General features: G+C 35.3%; 1 protein-coding gene across 4 annotated transcripts; it reads left to right on the top strand.

Moving 5' to 3' along the window:
- Positions 1-1,927: 1,927 nt before the first annotated feature.
- SUVR5 (histone-lysine N-methyltransferase SUVR5) lies at positions 1,928-19,946 on the top strand. 4 transcript variants are annotated; one of them, XM_086441405.1, is made up of 12 exons: positions 1,928-2,220; positions 5,965-6,444; positions 9,838-10,140; positions 10,264-10,374; positions 11,417-11,527; positions 12,116-14,776; positions 16,220-16,381; positions 16,590-16,706; positions 16,779-16,882; positions 16,966-17,103; positions 17,186-17,273; positions 19,373-19,946. In XM_086441405.1, the coding sequence occupies exons 2-12, from the start codon at positions 6,091-6,093 to the stop codon at positions 19,478-19,480; spliced, it is 4,257 nt and encodes a 1,418-aa protein (XP_086297531.1). In that variant the 5' UTR covers positions 1,928-2,220; positions 5,965-6,090; the 3' UTR covers positions 19,481-19,946. The 4 variants fall into 4 exon arrangements, with proteins under 4 accessions (XP_086297531.1, XP_086297532.1, XP_086297533.1 ...); XM_086441406.1 differs by lacking the exon at positions 1,928-2,220 and adding an exon at positions 2,332-2,748; XM_086441407.1 differs by lacking the exon at positions 1,928-2,220 and adding an exon at positions 2,793-5,353.
- The last annotated feature ends 1,162 nt before the right edge of the window (positions 19,947-21,108 follow it).

Genomic DNA, 21,108 nt, shown 5'->3' with positions numbered 1-21,108 from the left:
AAGCATAAAGCAAATATGGGATTGAATTACCCTATGGATAATAGATTAATTTACCATATGGTTAGAACTAATTGAATATTAAAGGGTTTTTAAATTCAACCTTCTAACTTCCAACACGTGCAAATAGTGACAAAATTCTCTAAATTTTTTAAAAAGCTGCAATTAATTCCCAATTGTTTTAATTGGCAATTTAGTTTAGACTTATTCACCAAGATTTTAAAAATATATATTTTTATATTATATTTTATGTCAAGTAATAGGATATTTTTATTATGTTTCCGAAATTTCCCCATTTTTCTTTTCTAATTTTCCCTTGCCGAATTTTCCTTGGGTACTTTCTTTTGCTAAAAATAAAAAATAAAAAATATTTTTACCCTTATGTTTGGGTAAAAAAAAAAAATTATTAAACCAATTCCCCAAAAAAAAGAATTGGCTTTGGTCAAAGGCACATGCTATATACACCTACTTTTTTGCTCGATACACTCACTTACTATAAACACCCTTTTGTACTAGTAGGTGTATGCAGCAAAATCTTGCTGACTACTTATTTTAAACAAACAATAACTTATCAAACCTTTCAATAATTTTTGATAAATACATACTGAACATTATCAATATGGTTCGATACTAACATATCGAACACTTTTCACATAGGATCTCTTGTAAGGAATTGTTTGGTCTGTAACTTTTGATCTAAAAACGATAGATTTGATAGAAACATATTGAAAATACACTATCATACAGTAGGTACATGCTAAATAATTATCATGGGGAGCCCATATAAAAAAATGTATTCGTTATGTATCTCTAGAAATAGTGCTAATGAGTTCAATCTTGACCTAGGTTACCAATTTTATTATTAAAGAGTCAAACTGCAAAATCAAACCAGTTTGTGGTACGATTTGCTCTTGGTTTGTAAAAAGAAGCGAATCTAACAAATCTCATATGTTGTGTTGGAGAGTGCTAAGTTGAATTCACTCCACTACCATGTTAGAGCAGTGTGCACCATAACATGAAAGAAGTTGATTTAGATTAATTATTTTATATTCATTAATTATATTGAGATATTCCTCTAAAATTTTAAATTATTTTGATACACCTTTAACCTTAGTCTTTATTAATAGGCTAATACAAAATGGCCAAGTACCCTCGTCTCCAACATGTAAATCTAAAAAACCTGATTTTTTTCTTCTTCTCTTAATCAACAACTTCAGTATCTTTCTACCCTACTCGTCACTATAACTTGCAAATACTCTCATCTCTGTCTACCCTTGTGAGCTAAGTTCGTTCTTGATTGGCGAACTGCGAATTATGAATTGAGCAAACCCATGAATATAGCAACATAGGTTATGACTCACCATATGTATTGAAAATTTTGAATTTTTATTTTTATATTTATGCAAACGATAAAGATAGAATCAATTTTTAACATGGTTCATTTGCAAAACGATAAAAAACAATTCAAAGAACAAAGAGATGATGAAAATAAATGGTAAAAACTCACCTTCATCTATCAAAATATTTATTTATAGCAAATATTGATAATAAAAAAATCAGATTTTTATGAATAATGGATCTAAATATGATCGTTTCATGAATCTCTGAAGAAAAATCAATTGGTTATATAGATTTGACTGAACTTGAATAGGTATTTTTTCGATATGTATGCTTCAGTAGGATTTGATACGCTTGAATCAATAGGAAGAAAAAGTTGTGATTATTTGATAAGTGTTAGGTATATGCAATAAAACACAACAAAATCCAAAAGGGTATTCACGTACTTACACATTATTGACATTTAACTTTTAAATGGGTGCATCAAACAAAAAAGTGGGTGTATATAGCACTGGCCTTGGTCAAATGATTATGAGTAAAATTTTGCAAAACCTAGGTGACAAATAGCCTTCATAAAGTGGGGCGATCAAAAAAGGGGCCGATACAGCTAATCTGAAATACTGGATCCCTATTTTATCTAACAAACACCAACAAATAAACTGGTCACTGGTGTGTGATTATGGTCTCGGGTCTCCTCTCCTCATCATACCCCCATTGGCCATATATTTCTCAGTCGCACTCGCGCCTAAAAAAAAACTGGTTGTCACCACTTAGAACATCTCTCTAGTTAGGGCACCCCCCCAGATAGAAAGAGAAAAAAATATATAAAATAGAATAAAATCACATACAATCAACCATGAAAAAATGGAGATCTTCGGCCCAAAGGTATATCTTCTGTACCCCTCACATTTCTCAATTACTATTAATACATGTGTGTATGTATGTATGTATGTATGTGCTTAGGTATGTTAACTGTCAAGAATGTTACGTTTTGTACAGTCATGCTCGTGCCTTGTATCTTTAAAAAAAATAAAAAAAAATAACAAAAGGAATGAACCCTTCTTTGATTGGTTGGTTCTAATCAAACATGTTTTTGATTTCTGATTGGGTTTTGGTACATAGGGTTTTCATGATGAATGTTATTTGCTTTGGACCCACTTTTTAATTTACTAATTTAATTTGATGTAACGTTTTTAATTTTGGGCTTAACATGCCCTAGTTGTTGATGATCCATGTGGAGGGGTTTTATAGAATTTTGTGATTTGGGTATTTTAGATTGTGGTGATTGCAATTTAGAGGTTATATGATGTGTTCTATGATCTGGGACGTTGAAATTGGGTGTAGGGTTCCACGATGATTGTATGTTTTTGTTCCTGTGCAGGAGATTTCAAACAATTATGCTTGTAAAGGAAGGTGATGCTTATTTTATTTTTAATTTTAATTATATATATATATATATTATCTTAGTTACTTTCAGGATTTGAGGGTAGGGACCCAATTTTATTTTTATTTTTATGGATATTAATGGGGGTTATATAAAAGTGTTGCACTGCATGAGTTTGTCAATCTAGTTAGTTTACGAAGAAGATTTGATTGTTCGGGTTCGACAAGGCCACAACTTGAAAGAGCTTGAATATTAATAAGTTTGATGGGTTGGCAACCATGGCATCTTAATAATTCCTAGAGCTATAAATAGGATTCCACAAGCATTTTTATTTTATTTTTCCTTTTTTTGTGTGTGCATTTTTTTGACCTAATAAGATATTTTTGTGTCCAGGATCATCATTAAAGCCTTATCCCAAAAATATGGGGTCAATTGAATGAGTCCTATTCCTTACATCAATTTGTCTAAAATCATGTATTTGTTAATTCTAGTGTGTACATATTGTATTTCACTACCTCAATTCACGTTCTTTTTGATCCTCTAGTCATCCTTTTAGAACCTTCAACTTGCATATTTATTCAAAATGGGGTTATTACAATTGTTTGTTGCACATGACCAAACCATCTCAGTCGACTTTCCGTTAGTTTTATCCCCTCTTAGGACTATAACATTTATATTTCTATAAATTTGCAAATAATAACTGTTTTTGTCCTCCGCCCCATGTAATTGGTATGTTTAAAATGTCAAAATTTGAAGATATAAATAACATTTCTATGTAGTAGTTACAAGAATTCTAATTATATCATCATCACCCATAATCTAATTTTCTAGAGAATAAACAAATGTTGAAAAGTTATGTAACTTTGAAGTTGACCAGAGGTTTCATTATGAATGCTTTTATTCTACACGAGGAAATCAGTATATTTATCCATTAAACCTAACTAAATGAAGGTTTTGCCTGCCTTTGTATGTAAATTACAATTGGTGGATTTCATGCTTTTGTTTTAGATGGAATGTTTATATATATGATTTTCTTTCAGTAGTTTGGTCTTTCTCTCTTGGCTTTCTTATTGGAGTATTTGCACATTGAAGTATTATGTGGACAACTTGTCATTTAGTTTTCATATTAAGTTGAATGCTATTGTTGTAGAATCTAGGCTATCCGTGGTTGTAATTGTTGCTAAAGCTTTGAATGTAGTCTTGCAACCATGACTGCCAAATAAGAGTATACATAGCTGTGCAATAAACACATATCGTTTAAAGTATCGAACCATACTAGTCTTGAGAGTTTGGAAGCTAGTCTTGGAGTAGTGTCTAGTGCGGGGTGTTTCTTTTGATAGGTCTTTTGTTTTTGTACTCATTTGGGTGTTCACCTCGACCCCCCCCCTTTAATGAAATTATCTTGATCTTTACCTATCCAAAAAAAGAAGTATCGAACCATACCAATTGTTGAGTGTATATTTTCCTCCACTCTTGGGTGAGTCATACCTAGTCAAGCCCCGTGACCCTCTTATATTCATAGTTCTCCCCATCTCCAAAAGATCGGTCTTTTGGAGTAGTTGGTTGGTTAACAACTCAAAACCAATTGGCAATGAGTGGAGAGGCCCAAGAGCTTATAAGGAGAGAGGCAACGCAATTTGTGTCCAATGTGGGACTAAACTCAACACCAATATCTTATTTATTGATAGGGACTGATCCAAAAACCCATTTGAGTTGGTATGAACATAATATTGTCCAAGATTTATAGCACATCACCTTCGTCTCTCCTATATTGCCAATTCATATGGCTGATTTCCAGGTTTGTTGTTGTGATTCTTATAAATAATCACTCCCCCCCCCCCCCCCCCCCCCAAGCCCTCCCACACACAAGGAAAATGAAAGAGTAAGAAAAAATGGGAAAAAAAAACATAGTTGTCACTTGGTGCTATCATGGTTGTTACTTTGTTATACTATAGTGTAAACTCCATAAAGTGGTTATCAACACACTAATAAACATGGTTACTCTAAAAAAAAATCATAATACTAGGGAACAAAACAACTTCTAGTCCATGCATGTGAAGGTCCAAAACACTGCAAAGTACATACACCTAAATACAAGAAATAGCACACCAGGAGATGATCTATCCAGGATAAGTCTGCCAATGCCACATTGACGACGAGGTGGATGAACGTCAACTTTCCTTCTACTCCATCTAATCACCATCAATAGCTTATCCATCACCGTCTTGTCCATCTTCCCTTCCAGGACGGTAGCCAGTAGTGGCACTAGTGGTTTCTTTATTTCAAAACCGATGAAGCATACGTTGATCCAGCAACTTACAACCCCCTTTCATTGATTGATTTCTCAATGCACTAGCACCATTGTTCCCACCAATCAACGTCCCGCATGTAGCGATAGTAGCTTGTTTAGATCGCGGGTGTAATTGTAATTTTGTTGATGATATAGATGGTCGTTAGGGACATATTGTACACTTTTGTTGTATAATCAATTGTTTGACTAGAGTTCCATGATTTACTCTAGCTTGTCCGTTATATCCTCCTTCAACGAAGATTGACAACTGTTCCAGATAGAAGGATTGTGCAAGTTGAAGGTTTTAAAGAACAAGAGGAAGACCATAAAGGACTTGGATTGAGGTAGTGAGAGTGGATATGAATACACTTGGATTAGTGTAAGACATGCCTTTAGATAGAATTGTTCATGTATAAATATAAATTAAATATAGAATATAAATATATTATCTTTACATATTTCATTGTTTATGTCTTATGGATCAAACTGCTTGGGTGCTTGTCATTGTTAAATAAATGGTGGTGCATTGTGCTTTTCATTATCGTTCCTCGCTTCTTCACCAAATAAAGATCTCCATTTCTATCTCAATCTTTGTTTTGTTCATCAAGCAAATAGTTTCCCTCCCAATCTTTGCCTCTATTACGGTTTCAAACATGGTATGATAATAAAGGTCGTTGGCTGCATATTTGTTTGAGTAATCATGTTAATCAGTATTTGGATGACCGGCTTTTATACTGAGCTATTGAAAACATGACAAAGTGACTTTGCATCTCCTAACTATAAGTGTTTTGGATCCATTTTTATTAGGGAAGAGTATAAGATTGGTTTGTTACAAGTTTTCATTTGATTTAAGATGTGATCAGAAGCTGAATGTTTTTTCTTAGATCTTTATATTTATGAGTGTTTTTTGTTTCTCCACGGTGGAGAACCCGTCTTCCTTGAACGTGGAAAACAGGTTCAAGTACCAGACATTAAAAGTAAGGGGATGACTTTATGGTGAAAGATAGTCCAGGTGAAGATCAAGGGAGCATATATAAACGAATTGGAAGGCGTTTGTAGAAGAATTTTAGGTCCTGAACATATGGAAGAGGGGCAAGATTTGTCATCTAGCTTTCACGATTCTCAAAAGGGTACTTTGAATGACCAGGAGAAAAATACTGAACCTTGCATGGCCTTCAAGAACTTGTTTCCAAGTGTGGATGAGATTGAAGGTGAGCTGTCAAATAGTGTCTGTGACAGAGAGTCTCGTTCTACAGGTGAAGATCAAGGGAGTTTAGATGGATCACCTATTTCGGAAGTTGTCTGTAAAGGAATTTTAGCTCCTGAACATATGGAAGAGGGGCAAGAGTTTCCAAATAGCGATTTTGGTAGAGAATCTCGTCTTCCAGAAGCCGAGTGGTTGGAGCAAGATGAGAGTGTGGCATTGTGGGTGAAGGTATCTTCTGCCTTTTATTTATTTCAGTTCTGAATATTTTCTTTTGATAGTCAAATGATATTGTTTAACATGGTATTGTGCACAAGTTTTTGGGTTCAAGGTTGCGTTTTACCAAAATATTTTTGCCCTATTTGATATGGGGTACTTCATGAAGCTTTAGGAGATTTAAGGAACCATTAAGTAGCCCTTGCAAACTGTCAACCTTTACATGTGACATGTCGAGGGTTTGTCTCCCCTTATTCAATTCTCCTGCTTAGGTGGTTTCCTGTGCCAAAATTACCTGATCGGGTGATTGCTTCCAGTAGTTTTAAAAGCTGAGTGTGTCAAGCTTCACTGACTAAATGCTTGATGTGTAAGCCACATGACCTTGCCATTTTTTAGTTACTAAGAAATTAGGAAGTACAAATATAATACCCTTCCCATACAATGAAGGAGTCACTGGAAAGTCGAGATCTATTCAAGATATTTTTTTGGAGACTTTGGGCTTATTGTTCTTTTGGTGTAAGATCTTCAGAGAGTTTAAAGGGATCTTTTTTGAAGACTTTCTAGTCTGTTGGGAAGTTGTTTGTAACTTACAGACTTGTAGTACCATTTCCTTTTTTTTTCCCTTCTTGTTGTTTTCTCCTTGGTTGGTCATCTTGATCTTCCCCTTGTATTGCTTTCCTTTCTGTTATTTATCAAAAAAGATAAAAAATAGTCACTGTTGTCTCCCCATTTTTGTCCATGACACATGTTGACAGAGCACACCTCCTTTGAACCAATAAAAGACAAATAAATTTAAATGAAAAGATCCCTCCCATACCATCGAATAAGGACACAACCATTTCCAAATTTCTGGCCATGCAGACACATAGTGACTCAAATACATGTTCGATACATCTCAACACATACAAAAAATGTGTGTGTGCTTCCGTGCGTATTCAAATGGCTGCTGAAAGTGGGCTGGTGTATTTCATCCTCCCTACAGTGCTCTATTAAGATGGTTGCTAAAAGGGGGCTGGTGTATTCCATCCTCCCTACATTGCTCTATTAAGTTAAACTGAACTATCCTTTTTTGTTTTTTTGATCGATAAACAGAACTATACTTGATAATCTTCCTGCCAGTAAATCTATAGATATTCTATTTAAGAGGACATGTCCGTTTTTCAGTTTTGGCAGTGTAACATGTACGGTGTGCACATCAACATATTCTGATCTGCATATCATTACTAAAATATTGAGGAAATTTTCACTGAAATTGTAGAAAATGATAAAAGAACACACACAAGTATTTCAGACATTGAGGCATGAGGCGAGGTGCTTGGTTGATCAACGCCTCAAGGCATAAAGCACGTAAGCCACACGTGCATGAAATTTTTAAATGATCAATATGATATATAAATAATTAATGTTAGAAAATTGAAAGACTAGGGTAACCACACATATTTCCAAATTTCAAGTGAAAATTCATACAATCAAACTTCAAGTTTTAATCCTACATTAGTAGTTGAACAAAATATTATTATTTTATATTTCAGAAAGCAAGAAACATTTTATATTGGAATAATTGAAAGTTTTTACAATAGATCTCTACATTATATTTATTACAATTTTTTTATGTACTGTTTTTCATTAAATTTCTCCACGTAAAGCTAAATATTATAATAGATTATTTATGAATCGGATCAATTCAACAATTTTTTAAATTTATTTTTGACATATATTACAATTTATATTCAAATTTGTTTCTAAATGCTTCAATTATGTTGCATACCAGTAGCAAGAAAGAAATTGAAGAAGAGGAGGCAGAAAGGAAAGAAAAAAAGTGAGGAAAAATATATGGTTAATATATAGTTAAAAATAAAATGTGCTGGTGTATGCCTTGGCCAAAAGGCATATGGTTTGGTCACACCTCACACTGAGCTGTACGCCTCAACTGTTTTTATGTCTCTTCCTTGCATCTTAGGGCATTTTTTAGTGAGTCTTACCCACCTCACATGCCTATAAAAATACTAAATCAGAAAATGGATGATTCTATGTGCATACTTATATCAACATGCTTATATTCCTAGAATTACGTCAAATTAGATATCAATTTTGTAGACAAGTTTCTTCACCAAAGAATATTTTGGTTGATTTTATTATTTATTGAAATGTTCTCACCAAAATCTTGCATTTTTATACCTTAAAATTTGATTATTTTGGAAGAAATTCCTTGTTCACCTAAATATTTTGCAAAAATGAATTATAAATTCCTCCAAAGTACATAAAAGGAGAATTATCGATGGTTGATTTCCCTGGGATTAAAACATATTTAATCTTTGATATCTTTTTTTAATCGATAAACCTATTTTTAACGAGGTCATCGGTATGGCTGGAATTGAATCCAGGTCCATGGTATCATCACTCATAGACTGTGCTTACTAAGCTAGTAGGGACCTTCGATTCTCTGATATCTCTATTTTTTGTGTTATGCATTGTTTCACTCTTCTTATAATTCATAGAGTGATTAATGAGCTTGGTGTGTCTGTGAGGGAACTTACAAAAATTATGGAGGTGCCATGTCATACACCTTATACTTGTGCCAAACATTGACACACACGTCAATGCCATTGTTACATAGATTACAGGAGATAGGTTGTAAAAACAGAATAAAATCAATTTCTATGACTTAAGAAGAGAAATTGTTGAAAACAAAGGGAAAAACCAATTGTGGGAAAATGTAAGTGAAGGTTGAGATTTTTGAAAAGAAAAGGAAATGAGGGATTTTAAATGCCTTGCAAAATGGTTGACCTGTTGGTTAAACCATTCAAACAAGGTTGAATTTTTCTCTCTTCTCTAATTGTTGAATTAGCAAAAAGGTTGCTACTAGACAAAATTGTGGTTGGAGGTGACTAGTGATGTTATTTGCTGGTACTATGTCGAGTGGTCATGGGGAATCTTCCATTCATTCAAGGAGATATGAAGCTTGGTATCATCTTTGAACATCTCGTTTGTGTGCCAATGTTGGCTAATAATAAGGTGGACATCCTTACTAAAAATGTGGTTTATGGAATCTCTTATATGCTGATCTAATTTGGCCTTTGTACCCCTTTTCCTTCTCCCCCTATGGCTGGATTCTTATTTAATAGCAACCAAAATAGGGGAGAAGCATAACCAGGTGATGAAATTGGAACCCTTCGGACGATTGCAAAGATATCATGACTTCTTATGTTTTGTTGTGGAAGCCCTGAATCATATACGTCTTTTCTTTTTGAATGATATGGCCATCATTATTTTGTTTCTTTTATTCAACCTTACATTCTTTATTGTTTTATTTGAACCTAAGTTAGACTCGGGATGAATTGTAAAAGTTAGAACTGTGCCTTTATTCTAATGACCATCTTGCTGCTTCTCTTTTTTTCTCAAGTATAGTGGAGAGGAAAATGGCAGGCTGGCATCCGATGTGCAGGGGTGGACTGTCCATTATCAACTTTAAAAGCGAGGCCTACTCACGAACGGAAGAAATATTTTGTAGTATTTTTTCCCCACACGAGGAATTATTCTTGGGCTGATACGCTACTTGTCCGTTCAATCAATGAGTTCCCAGAGCCTATTGCACATAGAACACATTATCGAGGGTTAGAAAAAGTAAAAGATTTGAGCCTTCCACGCCGCTTTATCATGCAAAAGCTTGCTTCTGGCATGGTGAATATTAGTGACCAATTACATAGTGAGGTAAGGGTTATTACGTAGTTTCCCTTTCTTTTATTTTGCCCATTCTTATGTAGGTGGTTCTCTCTCTCTCTTTTTTTTTTCCCCGGTATGTTTGCTTACATGGAGATCGGCTATATTGAATAGGCTGTGATTGAGAGTGCTCGCAAGATGACGGCCTGGAAAGAATTTGCTATTGAGGCTTCCCGTTGTAAAGAATATTCGGATCTTGGGAGGATGCTTTTGAAGCTTCATAGTGTAAACCCATCTTTGATGTTAACTATGAAATAAGAATGTTTGCTTTGTTTACCTATGTTATTTACAATTCTAGGTTTTTCTACTATTGCCATTCTTTTATTTGAGTTGAAGTTTTTATACAGTGATGGTGCTTTAGGTCATGTCATAAGAGTTAGGATTGACAAGTTCTTCTCGATTGCTTGATATGGGATTCTTTGAAAAATCACGTTTGATTTGTTTTCTTGAGTCTTTAATTTATTTCTTTTTCTGAACTTGTGAGGAGTCTTTACTTTATTTCTTTTTCTGATACTTATCGATTTAACATGTTAAATCCTAAATGGATGAACCAAACAGCCCTCAAAAACATTTCTAATTTTTATAAGCTCAAGATAGGGAAACACAACATACACTATCCCATCTCCCCAGAAAGTCTTTCAAAAAAGACTCTCCTAAATTCTTTGAAAACCTTACACCAAAAATACAAAAGACTAAGAATATTAAAAATTTCTTCCGAGACATACTGAAACATTCGATGTTTCGTTCCAATCTCAGCCAAATTGAAATGTCTCTGCTGAAACATTCGAAAATGTTACAAAACTCTAAACCCTACTCAGAACAAACACGGTCCAAATTTATCTTGTTTCTTGTCTTTTGGTATAGACTACATATGAAATATAGACCTAATATATTTATAATGATCTAAATGGATTTTCTTTATGTTATGCTTTTGTGAACTAATATTTAGTTTATAGATTTGCTTCTAGACAAGTCAGCATAATTTTTCAGACAATCAAAAGAATCCAATAACAATGGATGGTTATGATTATTCAATCAAGTTGATTTTCACTTTGGAGGTCTTCTTGGTGGAAATCATTGAATGTTGACCCTTCTATCTTTCCTGTGCTACTCATCATGATAATGTGGTTTATATACTATATATATGACTTACGACTTACAATTTCGCTATGTTTCTATGCCATTACCATGTTCTGTAAATTTATAGAAATATTGGTAAAACGAATGTTGTATTGATGTTGAAGTACTACAACTTCTTTCCTTGCAGCTGATATTGCAACGTTACATAGATCCTGATTGGCTAAAACATTCTTTTGACTCTTGGGCACAACGCTGTCAGAATGCACAAAGTGCAGAATCCATTGAAACATTGAAGGAGGTATTTGTCCAATTTCCCTCTCCCCTTGCACCAAAAGAGCTCTAGATTCAATGCTCTGGTGCAAATTTATAAATAAAAACAGCACAGAAGATCCTACGACATCTATTAGAATGCATGGTGTGTTTAAGAAAATTTATTAATGTTTAGTGTTAACTTCTTTCCACTCAGCATTTATTAAACTGCATGATTTTTCAAGTAAAATGAGAGTCCAAACTTCTTTTATACAATGATAATATATCACCCCCCCCCCCTCCAACCCCAAACTAGCACCGTTAATTGTAATGGGTTCATAAAGAATATTTTTCATTTTTTTCATAATTTTGTGCATTATTGTTTTAATTTCCTATTATTGAATCATGTAAGCATGCGTGTATAGAACTTCACCATTTTCTTTCAAACTGCATACCTTCTTGTGTCCTCTAGCTTTGAAAATTAAAACCGATTGATCTAATTTTCTGCCACAACATGGCCAAAAATTGTTCCCCAGTTTCATAATAAACCACTGGAGTTCACCTAAGTTTTGTTTGTTATTTATTTTTCTTTCCTTGCCTTCTATTGTTGATGCCCTTTATCTTTTTTCTGACCCAGGAATTAGTACATGCTGTTATATGGAATGAAATAGAAGCCCTCTGGGAAGCACCAGTGCAGCCTCAGTTGGACTCTGAGTGGAAGACTTGGAAGCAAGAAGTTATGAAATGGTTCTCGACATCACATCCTGAAGCTTCTGCCAGAGATGTAGAGAAGCAATACATTGACAATTCCACAAACACGGGTTTCCAAAGCAGCAGGAAACGACCCAAACTTGAAGTTCGGCGTGCAGAGATGCAATCTGCACGAGTGGAAATCAGCACTTCACATGACGAACCACCTCAGACTAACACCACTGAGATAGACGCTCAATTTTTCAATAGCCCGGGCCTTGAAAATGCTATTACATTGGTATCCGGGCCTTGTAAAGACAGATGGGATGAACTTGTAGTTGAAGCAGGAAAGAAAGAATTCATCCGAACTACAGAAGTGGAAGAGACACCCGTGAATGGAGCAAGTTGTGGGAAACCGTTTGATCCCGGGAATAAGTATCAACAATGTATGGCTTTTGTTGAAGCTAAGGGGAGGCAATGTGTTAGGGGGGCAAATGAGGGTGAAGTTTTCTGCTGTGTGCATTTGGCTGTTCGCTCCCTTGGCAAAAGTGTAATGGGGGAACAAACTCCCCATGTTGACACTCCAATGTGTGAAGGAATGACAACTCACGGTACTAAATGTAAGCATAGGTCTCGATACGGATCCACATTTTGCAAGAAACACAAACCTCAGAATAACCAAGATTTAATGGATGTAGAAAAGCCATCAAATTCACCACCGCATGTGCTTAAAAGATATCAAGAGAACTCAATTTCTTCCGTGGAGGGAGAGACCTTGGATGGAAAACACAGGTTGTTAAAAGAATCCAATCCTTCCACTAAAAGCTATAATAATACAGAGTTTTTATGCTGCATAGGTTCATGCCACCAGAATAATGATGATCTGTGCCAAGACCGTGCAAAGCTTCACACATTATACTGTGAAAAGCACCTTCCCAACTTTCTTAAACGTGCGAGGAATGGTAAGAGTAGGATCATATCGAAAGAAGTCTTCATTGGTCTTTTGAGGGATTGCATCTCGCGTGAGCAAAAGTTGCACTTACATCGAGCTTGTGTTCTTCTTCACGGGTTCATTAAAAGTGTCTTATCACATGGAAACCTGGTTCCCAAGGAAACCCAGCTCAAATGGATTTTGTCTGAAGCTTCTAAAGATTTATGTGTTGGGGAATGCCTAATGAAGTTGGTTTCATGCGAAAGAGAGAAACTTATGAGGCTTTGGGACTTCAATATTGGCAATGATAAGCCAGTAGTAGCTCACCAGAGCAGCCATGACACTCAGAAGAGCATTAAATGCAATATTTGTTCGGAGGCATTCTCTGATGACCAAATGCTTGGAACCCATTGGATGAAGATTCACATAAAGGAAGCTCAGTGGTTGTTCAGAGGGTATGCATGCTCAATCTGCTTAAATTCATTTATTAAGAAGAAAGACGTCGAGACCCATGTGAGGGAGAGACATGGGTTGCAATTCCTCAAACAATGCATACGTTTTGAGTGTATACCTTGTGGTGCCCACTTTACAAATCCAGAACAGTTGTGGTTGCACGTCCTCTCAATTCACTCCAACGATTTCAAGATGCCTACTGATACTCAACAACAGAATCTGTCTACTACCCAAGATTCTCGACAGCTTAGGCTTGGTAATAAAGGTGATATACGGAGGTTCACTTGTAGGTTTTGTGGACTGAAGTTTGATCTCTTACCGGATCTTGGACGTCACCATCAAGCTTCACATATGAGTTCAAATTCAATTGGAAGTATTTCGTCAAAGAACAGGACTTATCTTAATCATTATAAATTGAAGTCAAGCAAACTTAACCGTCCTAGTTTTGCAAAAGGTCTTGGAGCAGCGTCATATAGGATCAGAAACAGGAACAGAGCTAACTTAAGAATGAAGAAACGCTTTCAAGCTTCAAATTCGGTTAGTAGTACAGCGGGGTTAAGAGTGCAGACTCAGGTTGCTGACGTGGAGGATGGTCTTGGTAGATTGGAAGATTCTCAATGTTCTGCTGTTGCGAATATCTTGTTTTCCGAGATCCGAAAAGCAAAACCTCGGCCAAGTAACCTTGACATTCTTTCTATCGCTCGCTCCACTTGTTGCAAGATCAACCTCCAAGCTGCACTGGAGGAGCAGTATGGGGTGTTGCCTGAACGTCTGTATCTTAAGGCAGCCAAGCTTTGCAGCGAGCTCAATATTCCAGTGGAGTGGCACCAAGAAGGATTTATCTGTCCGAAAGGATGTGAACCTGTCACAGACCGCCATTTTTTAACTCCCTTGGTGCCTCTCCCAACTGATTTTATGGAACTGGCATGTGCCACATCAGCAGGTTCTATGAACAATGGGGAGTGGGAAATGGACGAATGCCACTATGTAATTGAATCGTGGCATATTAAATCAAAACCCATGCAAGTCTTGTGTGATGATGTAAGCTTTGGTTTGGAATCAATTCCGGTAGTGGGTGTGGTAGATGAGAATCTTATAGACACCCTCCATGTCATTATGGGTGAAGGATTCAATGCCAAAAGAACTGTTTGTCCCATGCCTTGGGCAAGCTTTACTTATGTTACAAAGCGGTTACTCGATCCATCCCTTGGTTGTGATACAGAGGTATTTGTTTCCATATGGTTTTCTTAATCATTGTTAAACTCGATTTCAATGTGTCTCATTTTTGGATATAGATGGAGGGGTGTTAGACATGTCTACTCTAAAAAGTACCATACATCTTCATTACCGTTGTGATTATATTAAACTAATTAAAACAGACATCTAATATCCTAAATAAAATAATATTATTAATTAACTAAAGCCTTATTATTATAATGAGAGAACCATAGTGGTGGTGGTTAACACCAAATTTTAGAGAGAACCATAGTGGTGGTGGTTAACACCAAATTTTAGAAGGATAAAAAAAATGCTCCCACTTTTACAGTTAACCTTACTAGTATCAAGGTCATTTTTGTCAAACAAAATAAAATTACATTCCCACTATACCTATGACCACGTTAGTTTTTAGTTTCCTCAAAATTATAAAAAATTTATTATGATATTTACAAAATCACCTTTGCTAATATTTTAAATTACATGAAGACTCTTGCAATATATATATTTTTATTTTTTTGATAAACAAGACTTACAATATAGTAAATGATAAAATATGATATGATATAATATTAAATTATTATTTAGTTTTTTAAAATTATTATAATTCATGTGCGAACACACATGCCACCTACTAGGATATATAGCTAATGAGAAATAAGGAATTATCTATCAAAAAAAATAATAATTAAGGAATTAGCTTTCGAAAGCACAAACTAAGTTAATTGATTCTTTATTGGAAAGTTAAGTTTTCATTTTTCCCCCAATTGATACATTTCTTTTTGGTATTTACAGCATTTCTGATGTTTCTCCAATGCCATATTATTAATTAAAACTAATTTACCTTTTCTGTAATCAGTCTCAATTTATTATTGATTAGCTTTGTGTAATATTATAATAAACATATGCAAGTGCATTTACAGATAAAATGCCTGTGGGATGTTTGTGTTAGTATATTTGTGTCAAATGGTGCATATACAGGGCGTTGAGACTTGTACTGTTGGTCCCAATTAGGAGATCTTCTAGGCCAAAAATCAGGACTGATTGGACAAATCTCCTTTTTTAACTGTTGGCCAACTGACCAAAAGAATAAAATAACAGTTGTTCAGTCATGGATCCTTTAATTGAATTGGTATTTTGCCTATGAGGTTTCCTAGATGATACCCATTGATTGTTCTCGACATCTTGCATGTGCCTCACATGTGGAGCGCGCGCGTGTGCACACACACACACACACACACACACACACACACACACACACACACACACATATACAAGGGAACTACTCTAGTAATACAACAAACCCTCTCTCAACTACCTTCAAAATCTTCTAAGAAAACTCCCCTGAACTCTCAAAAGATTTTTGACCAAAAAAAATACAAGATGAATATGTAGTTACTTCTCTCTATGTTGGTATAAATGAATGAATACTCATGAGTTTTCTCCATGCAGAGTTTCCAATTGGGGTGTGCTTGTCCACACGCAACTTGTTCTCCTGAAGCATGTGATCATATCTACCTCTTTGACAACGACTATGAAAATGCGAAGGATATTTTTGGTGAACTGATGCATGGTAAATTTGCATACAATGAAAAAGGTCGAATGATCTTGGAGGTAACACCCTTTCACTTTCAACCTCTGCTGACCAGTTTTCCAAATTTGGAAATTGTCTTGCAGTTGAATTTAATTTCATTTTGGGATTTGAGCTTTTTATGTTATGATAATATTAAGTCTTTCCGTCATTCCATTTAGTTTGTATAGAGAGGGTGTTTTGGTCATTAATTTTCTCACAAAACTTGGCTCGTGTTATTTTACTATGCAGGAGGGTTACCTAGTCTACGAGTGCAACACTCTGTGTAGCTGCGATAAAACTTGTCGGAATAGGGTTTTGCAGAATGGGGTGCAAGTCAAACTAGAAGTTTTCAAAACAGAGAAGAAGGTAATAATTTGCAAATTTTCATGGTATTTGGGAATCCTGGTTTAACTTTTTTGTTTTGTTTCCGGTTCACAGGGATGGGCAGTCAGAGCTCGTGAAGCAATTTCACGTGGGACATTTGTGTGTGAGTACATTGGGGAGGTTTTGAATGATCAGGAGGCAAAGAAGAGGAGCGACAGGTCGTTGTGGCTCAAAATATGTTCATTCCTTTCTGTTAATAGTTTTTTATACCTTTCTTTAATGAGCTGCTCTGAAATTTCAGGTATCATAGTGAAGGTTTTAACTATTTATATATCATTGATTCTCATATTGATGATATGAGTGAACTAAATGAAGGAGTGACCCCTTATGTGATTGATGCAACAAGATATGGGAATGTCGCACGTTTTATCAATCATAGGTAAGGGTGATTCATTAAGCAGTGTTGTTCATGAATGAATGAATTCTAATTCAGCTTTTTGTTGTTTATTATGCTGTGTCAGTTGCTCACCCAACCTTGTTAGCTACCAAGTTCTAGTGGACAGCATGGATTTACAGCTTGCACATATTGGTCTCTATGCAAGTTGTGATGTAAGCACTCCTTTCCCCCATGGAATATTATTGATTTTCTTTCTTCAAGCTATAACCCCTTCTGATACTGATATAAATATTGGTACATTAGTTTGTTGGTTTTTTCAGATACACATAGGGTCCTGATTGACATGAGGATATATGTAAATGAGACCATGTTGGTCCATTTCCATGAAAACTTAGATATAGCCGAAGAATTATCCCATCGTATCTTGAATACTTATTCCTAACGTATTAGAAATATGAATAATGATTTTCTGATGCCCCCCTCTGACACATGCCCCCATACACCCTCTGATGTGGCATGTGCTAGAACCATAGTTCTTTTCCTTGGGATGCACAACTGCACATATTTATGGGGATGTACAGTTGTGTATCCTGAAGAAAAAAAACTGTGGTTCTAAGCCATGCCGCACCAGGGGGTATGTGTCAGAGGGGGTGTCAAAACATCATGCCAAATATTTTTCAATATATGGGTTAGAAGTTTTGGAATGGGCTGATTTTTGTGATCCTCACAAAATACCAGCTCATTCCGAAACCTCCAACCCCATAAGAAGTGGTTTACAAATAAATGGGAAAAATTAATGGGCCGTGATTCTTCAACTTGTAAACCACTTTTGATGGGGTTAGAAGTTTCAAAATGGGCTGATTTTTTTTAGGATGATATCTATGGTGAGGAGATCATCCTTTCAGGCTATGTTTGGATTGAGAGAAGTAGAAAGAAGAGAAACTCGTTAAGAGAAGAGAAGAGAAACTCAATTTCTCTCACACCATGTTTGGGTTGATAGGTGAGAACTTGGGACGACTTTGGAATTTTGAAATATCTTAAAAGAGATCTAGGGGCAGAGTTGAAATTATAAAATATTTTAAAAGGGTTTCTCTCAATTTCTCTCCTCTTCTCTCCACTTTTGGAGAGAAAGAAACTCACCTTTTTTTCTCTCCTCTTCTCTCCCCACTTAACAATCCAAACAAGAGAATTGGAGAGATACTCATTAATTTTCTCTACTCTTCTCTCCATTTCTCTCAATCCAAATACAGCATCAAAGAATCAGCCCATTCCAAAACTTCTAATCCATATAGGACAAAATGTTGGCTACCAACGATGGTTTTTTTGGTTGGCTGTTGATATATATAGTGTACATGACGTGGCGTTTCATTTTCTTTCTTTGAAATGTTTATTCTTTGATTTACCCCTAAAATATTTATTTGAACTCAGTAATTTTTTCCAAAAATTCGCCGAATAAGGGATTGCTGATTAAATCTGAATTAATCAATGATTTTCCGATTAACCGCTGAGTCGTTTAATTTCCCCCCCAAATTATAAGGCATTATTATTATTATTATTATTTTTTCCTTATCATGGGTATCCCCACCTTTTGGGTCATACAAGGCCTTATCACTTATGTCTGCTATTATTAGTTTAGTTCTCTTAAGGATTAAAAATAATAATAATGATGAAACTATCTTTTGAAACTAATGAGTAAACCGCCCTTGTTACTGCAAGTGTTCCAGAATAGGATATATTAAGGATTGCTTACATAGGTATAGGGGAATACGAAGAACGAATCCCTACCACTTGTGCTGTACATGTTACACATGCAAGGTGACCGGGTTCTAGTCTATATGTCCCCAAGTATATTAGAGAACTATGTTACCTGGTTTGTTGGTTCGCTCGGTTCGAATTCTGGTTCATGGTTTGCCACTCTAGAATGAACCTGTTTCATGGGTGTAGGTAGAGAGAATTTGTTTCTTGGTTCACTTTGGTTCCTTAGATTAGTTCGCTAGCTTGATTTGCATGTGCATATATGTATAAGTCAAGTATACAAAGTTATAAGTACAATTATAATGTTTAAAAATTCGAAGTTAAATAGAAACAAATTGATATAATAATTCAAATTCTAAATATAAACAATAAAAAATTGGTTTGGTTCACCAAACCCAATCAAAATTCGGTGAGTTCATGGCCCCCTTGATTTTATGAACCGTACCATGATCTCTGACTACACTACAAAGAGGCGCAACCTTTTATTTATTTATTATTATTATTAAAAAAATGGGATGCCACGAAAATGCGGTAACTTGCTGACTATTGTGTGCAGATTGCCGTAGGTGAAGAGCTGGCATATGACTATCGCGACAAGCTAGTGTCCAGCGGAGCACACCCTTGCCATTGTGAAGCTCCCAACTGCCGAGGTTCTCTACCTTGAATCTAAAGTTCATGCCACCTCAAAGTCTTCCTTTGTCGTTCATCAATCATTCAAGTTTGACAGAAATCGGGAATTCTGACATGGATTCACCTCACTTGCTTGGGCTTTTTGAAAAGGAACTTGAAATCTCGCAGCATGACTACTACCCATCAGACAACTGCACATCATAGCCATCTTATTAAGCTCGAAAGCTGCCAGGCTTGAGTTGGAAATAGTATGTTGGTTCAGATGGTTCTATCCAATGAAGTTGCTTCCTTGAAGAATTTTACCCAATATAGATTTTTGTTCTTAAATGCATCGCAAATTGGTATAGTATCATAAAGCTGTTCATACTCCTTGGTGAGCGATGCCCGAATAATGTACATTTTTCCTGAATCGATCTGGATCCATAAATCAAACCAACTAGATCATCTTAGACTGGAACATTATGAGATATCTTGAAATATTTAATGTTTCATTCTGATTCCAGGTGGGCAATGGATTTGTTTTTGTGAGGCTAATGAGCCTCAAACCCTTATTTCCAACACTCTAATCGGGTTGCAACAGACCCAAAATTGGATCCTTTCCAATAACTTCGGATATGGATCGAGGATTTGGGTTTCAATAAGGATCCAATCCAATTACATATTGGAATGGTTCTAGATCAATGGATGTGAAACAGTATAAAAATAGATTTATATGAGATTTCATAGATTTATTTGGTCAAATAAAATAGGCTCTGTGATGTTACTACAGCATACAAATATGAAGAAACAAATGATTGATTTTGTTATAAAATCACACCAAAAGTGAATAGTGCTACAGTCACAAAATCTCATTCACTTATGGTGTGATTTAATAACAAAATCACTTATGGGGTTTATTAATATTTTTATGGTGTGGTAATATCATTAGAACCTCATGATGTTTTTTGTTATTGAAAGTGTCTTCTTATTTGCTTTCACCATCTTAATTCACATTTAAAAAAAAAAAAAGATTTTCTCTCATTCTTCTAAAACCTTCGACTTGACTATCTTACAACTAGAGTTGTTAGCCACAAACAAAAAAAAAATTGCAATTAATCCTAATCAAACACGCGTCATCTTGAGATTTGAACCCAAGTATTGGATTTAGTCCCATTAGGGTTGTATCCGAGTCCCATGTGGATATTGTGCTCAAGACCTTTCGTCGAGATGATCCATATACTTGAATGGGATAAGAAGCACCTGTCAAAATTATTGTTGTCGAGAATTCGAGAATTGGACTTACATGGATCATTGTGTTCGTGAATGAGATCGTGGGATAAAGATAAAAGAAGGATGATTGGCAATTAGGATTTAAGAAAGGGAATTCTATAAAGAAGAATATATCAGTTTTAAGGACTTTTTCTTTTTCCTCTAAACATATAAATGAGATTCTAACTTAAGCATTGAAGACTAGTTAACCCCACGATACTCTTTAACAGCACGGCGATGATGACTACGAAGAAAATAACATCAACATCAAATTTGGACATGATTTGTGATAATCTCGAGGTGTTTGTGATCAATCGAAAATTACTCCACAACATCCAACCATCTCAATTGAATTTTTATTAATTTATTATTTAATAAAATTAATTATTACATATTTTCTCAAATATTTTATTT

The sequence above is a fragment of the Akebia trifoliata genome, chromosome 4 (genome assembly GCF_017979445.1).
Source record: "Akebia trifoliata isolate Shusen 1 chromosome 4, ASM1797944v1, whole genome shotgun sequence".
In the NCBI taxonomy this organism is placed as follows: Eukaryota; Viridiplantae; Streptophyta; class Magnoliopsida; order Ranunculales; family Lardizabalaceae; genus Akebia; species Akebia trifoliata.
Note: the sequence above shows the minus strand (reverse complement) of the source record. Positions and strands in the feature narration are given on the sequence as shown.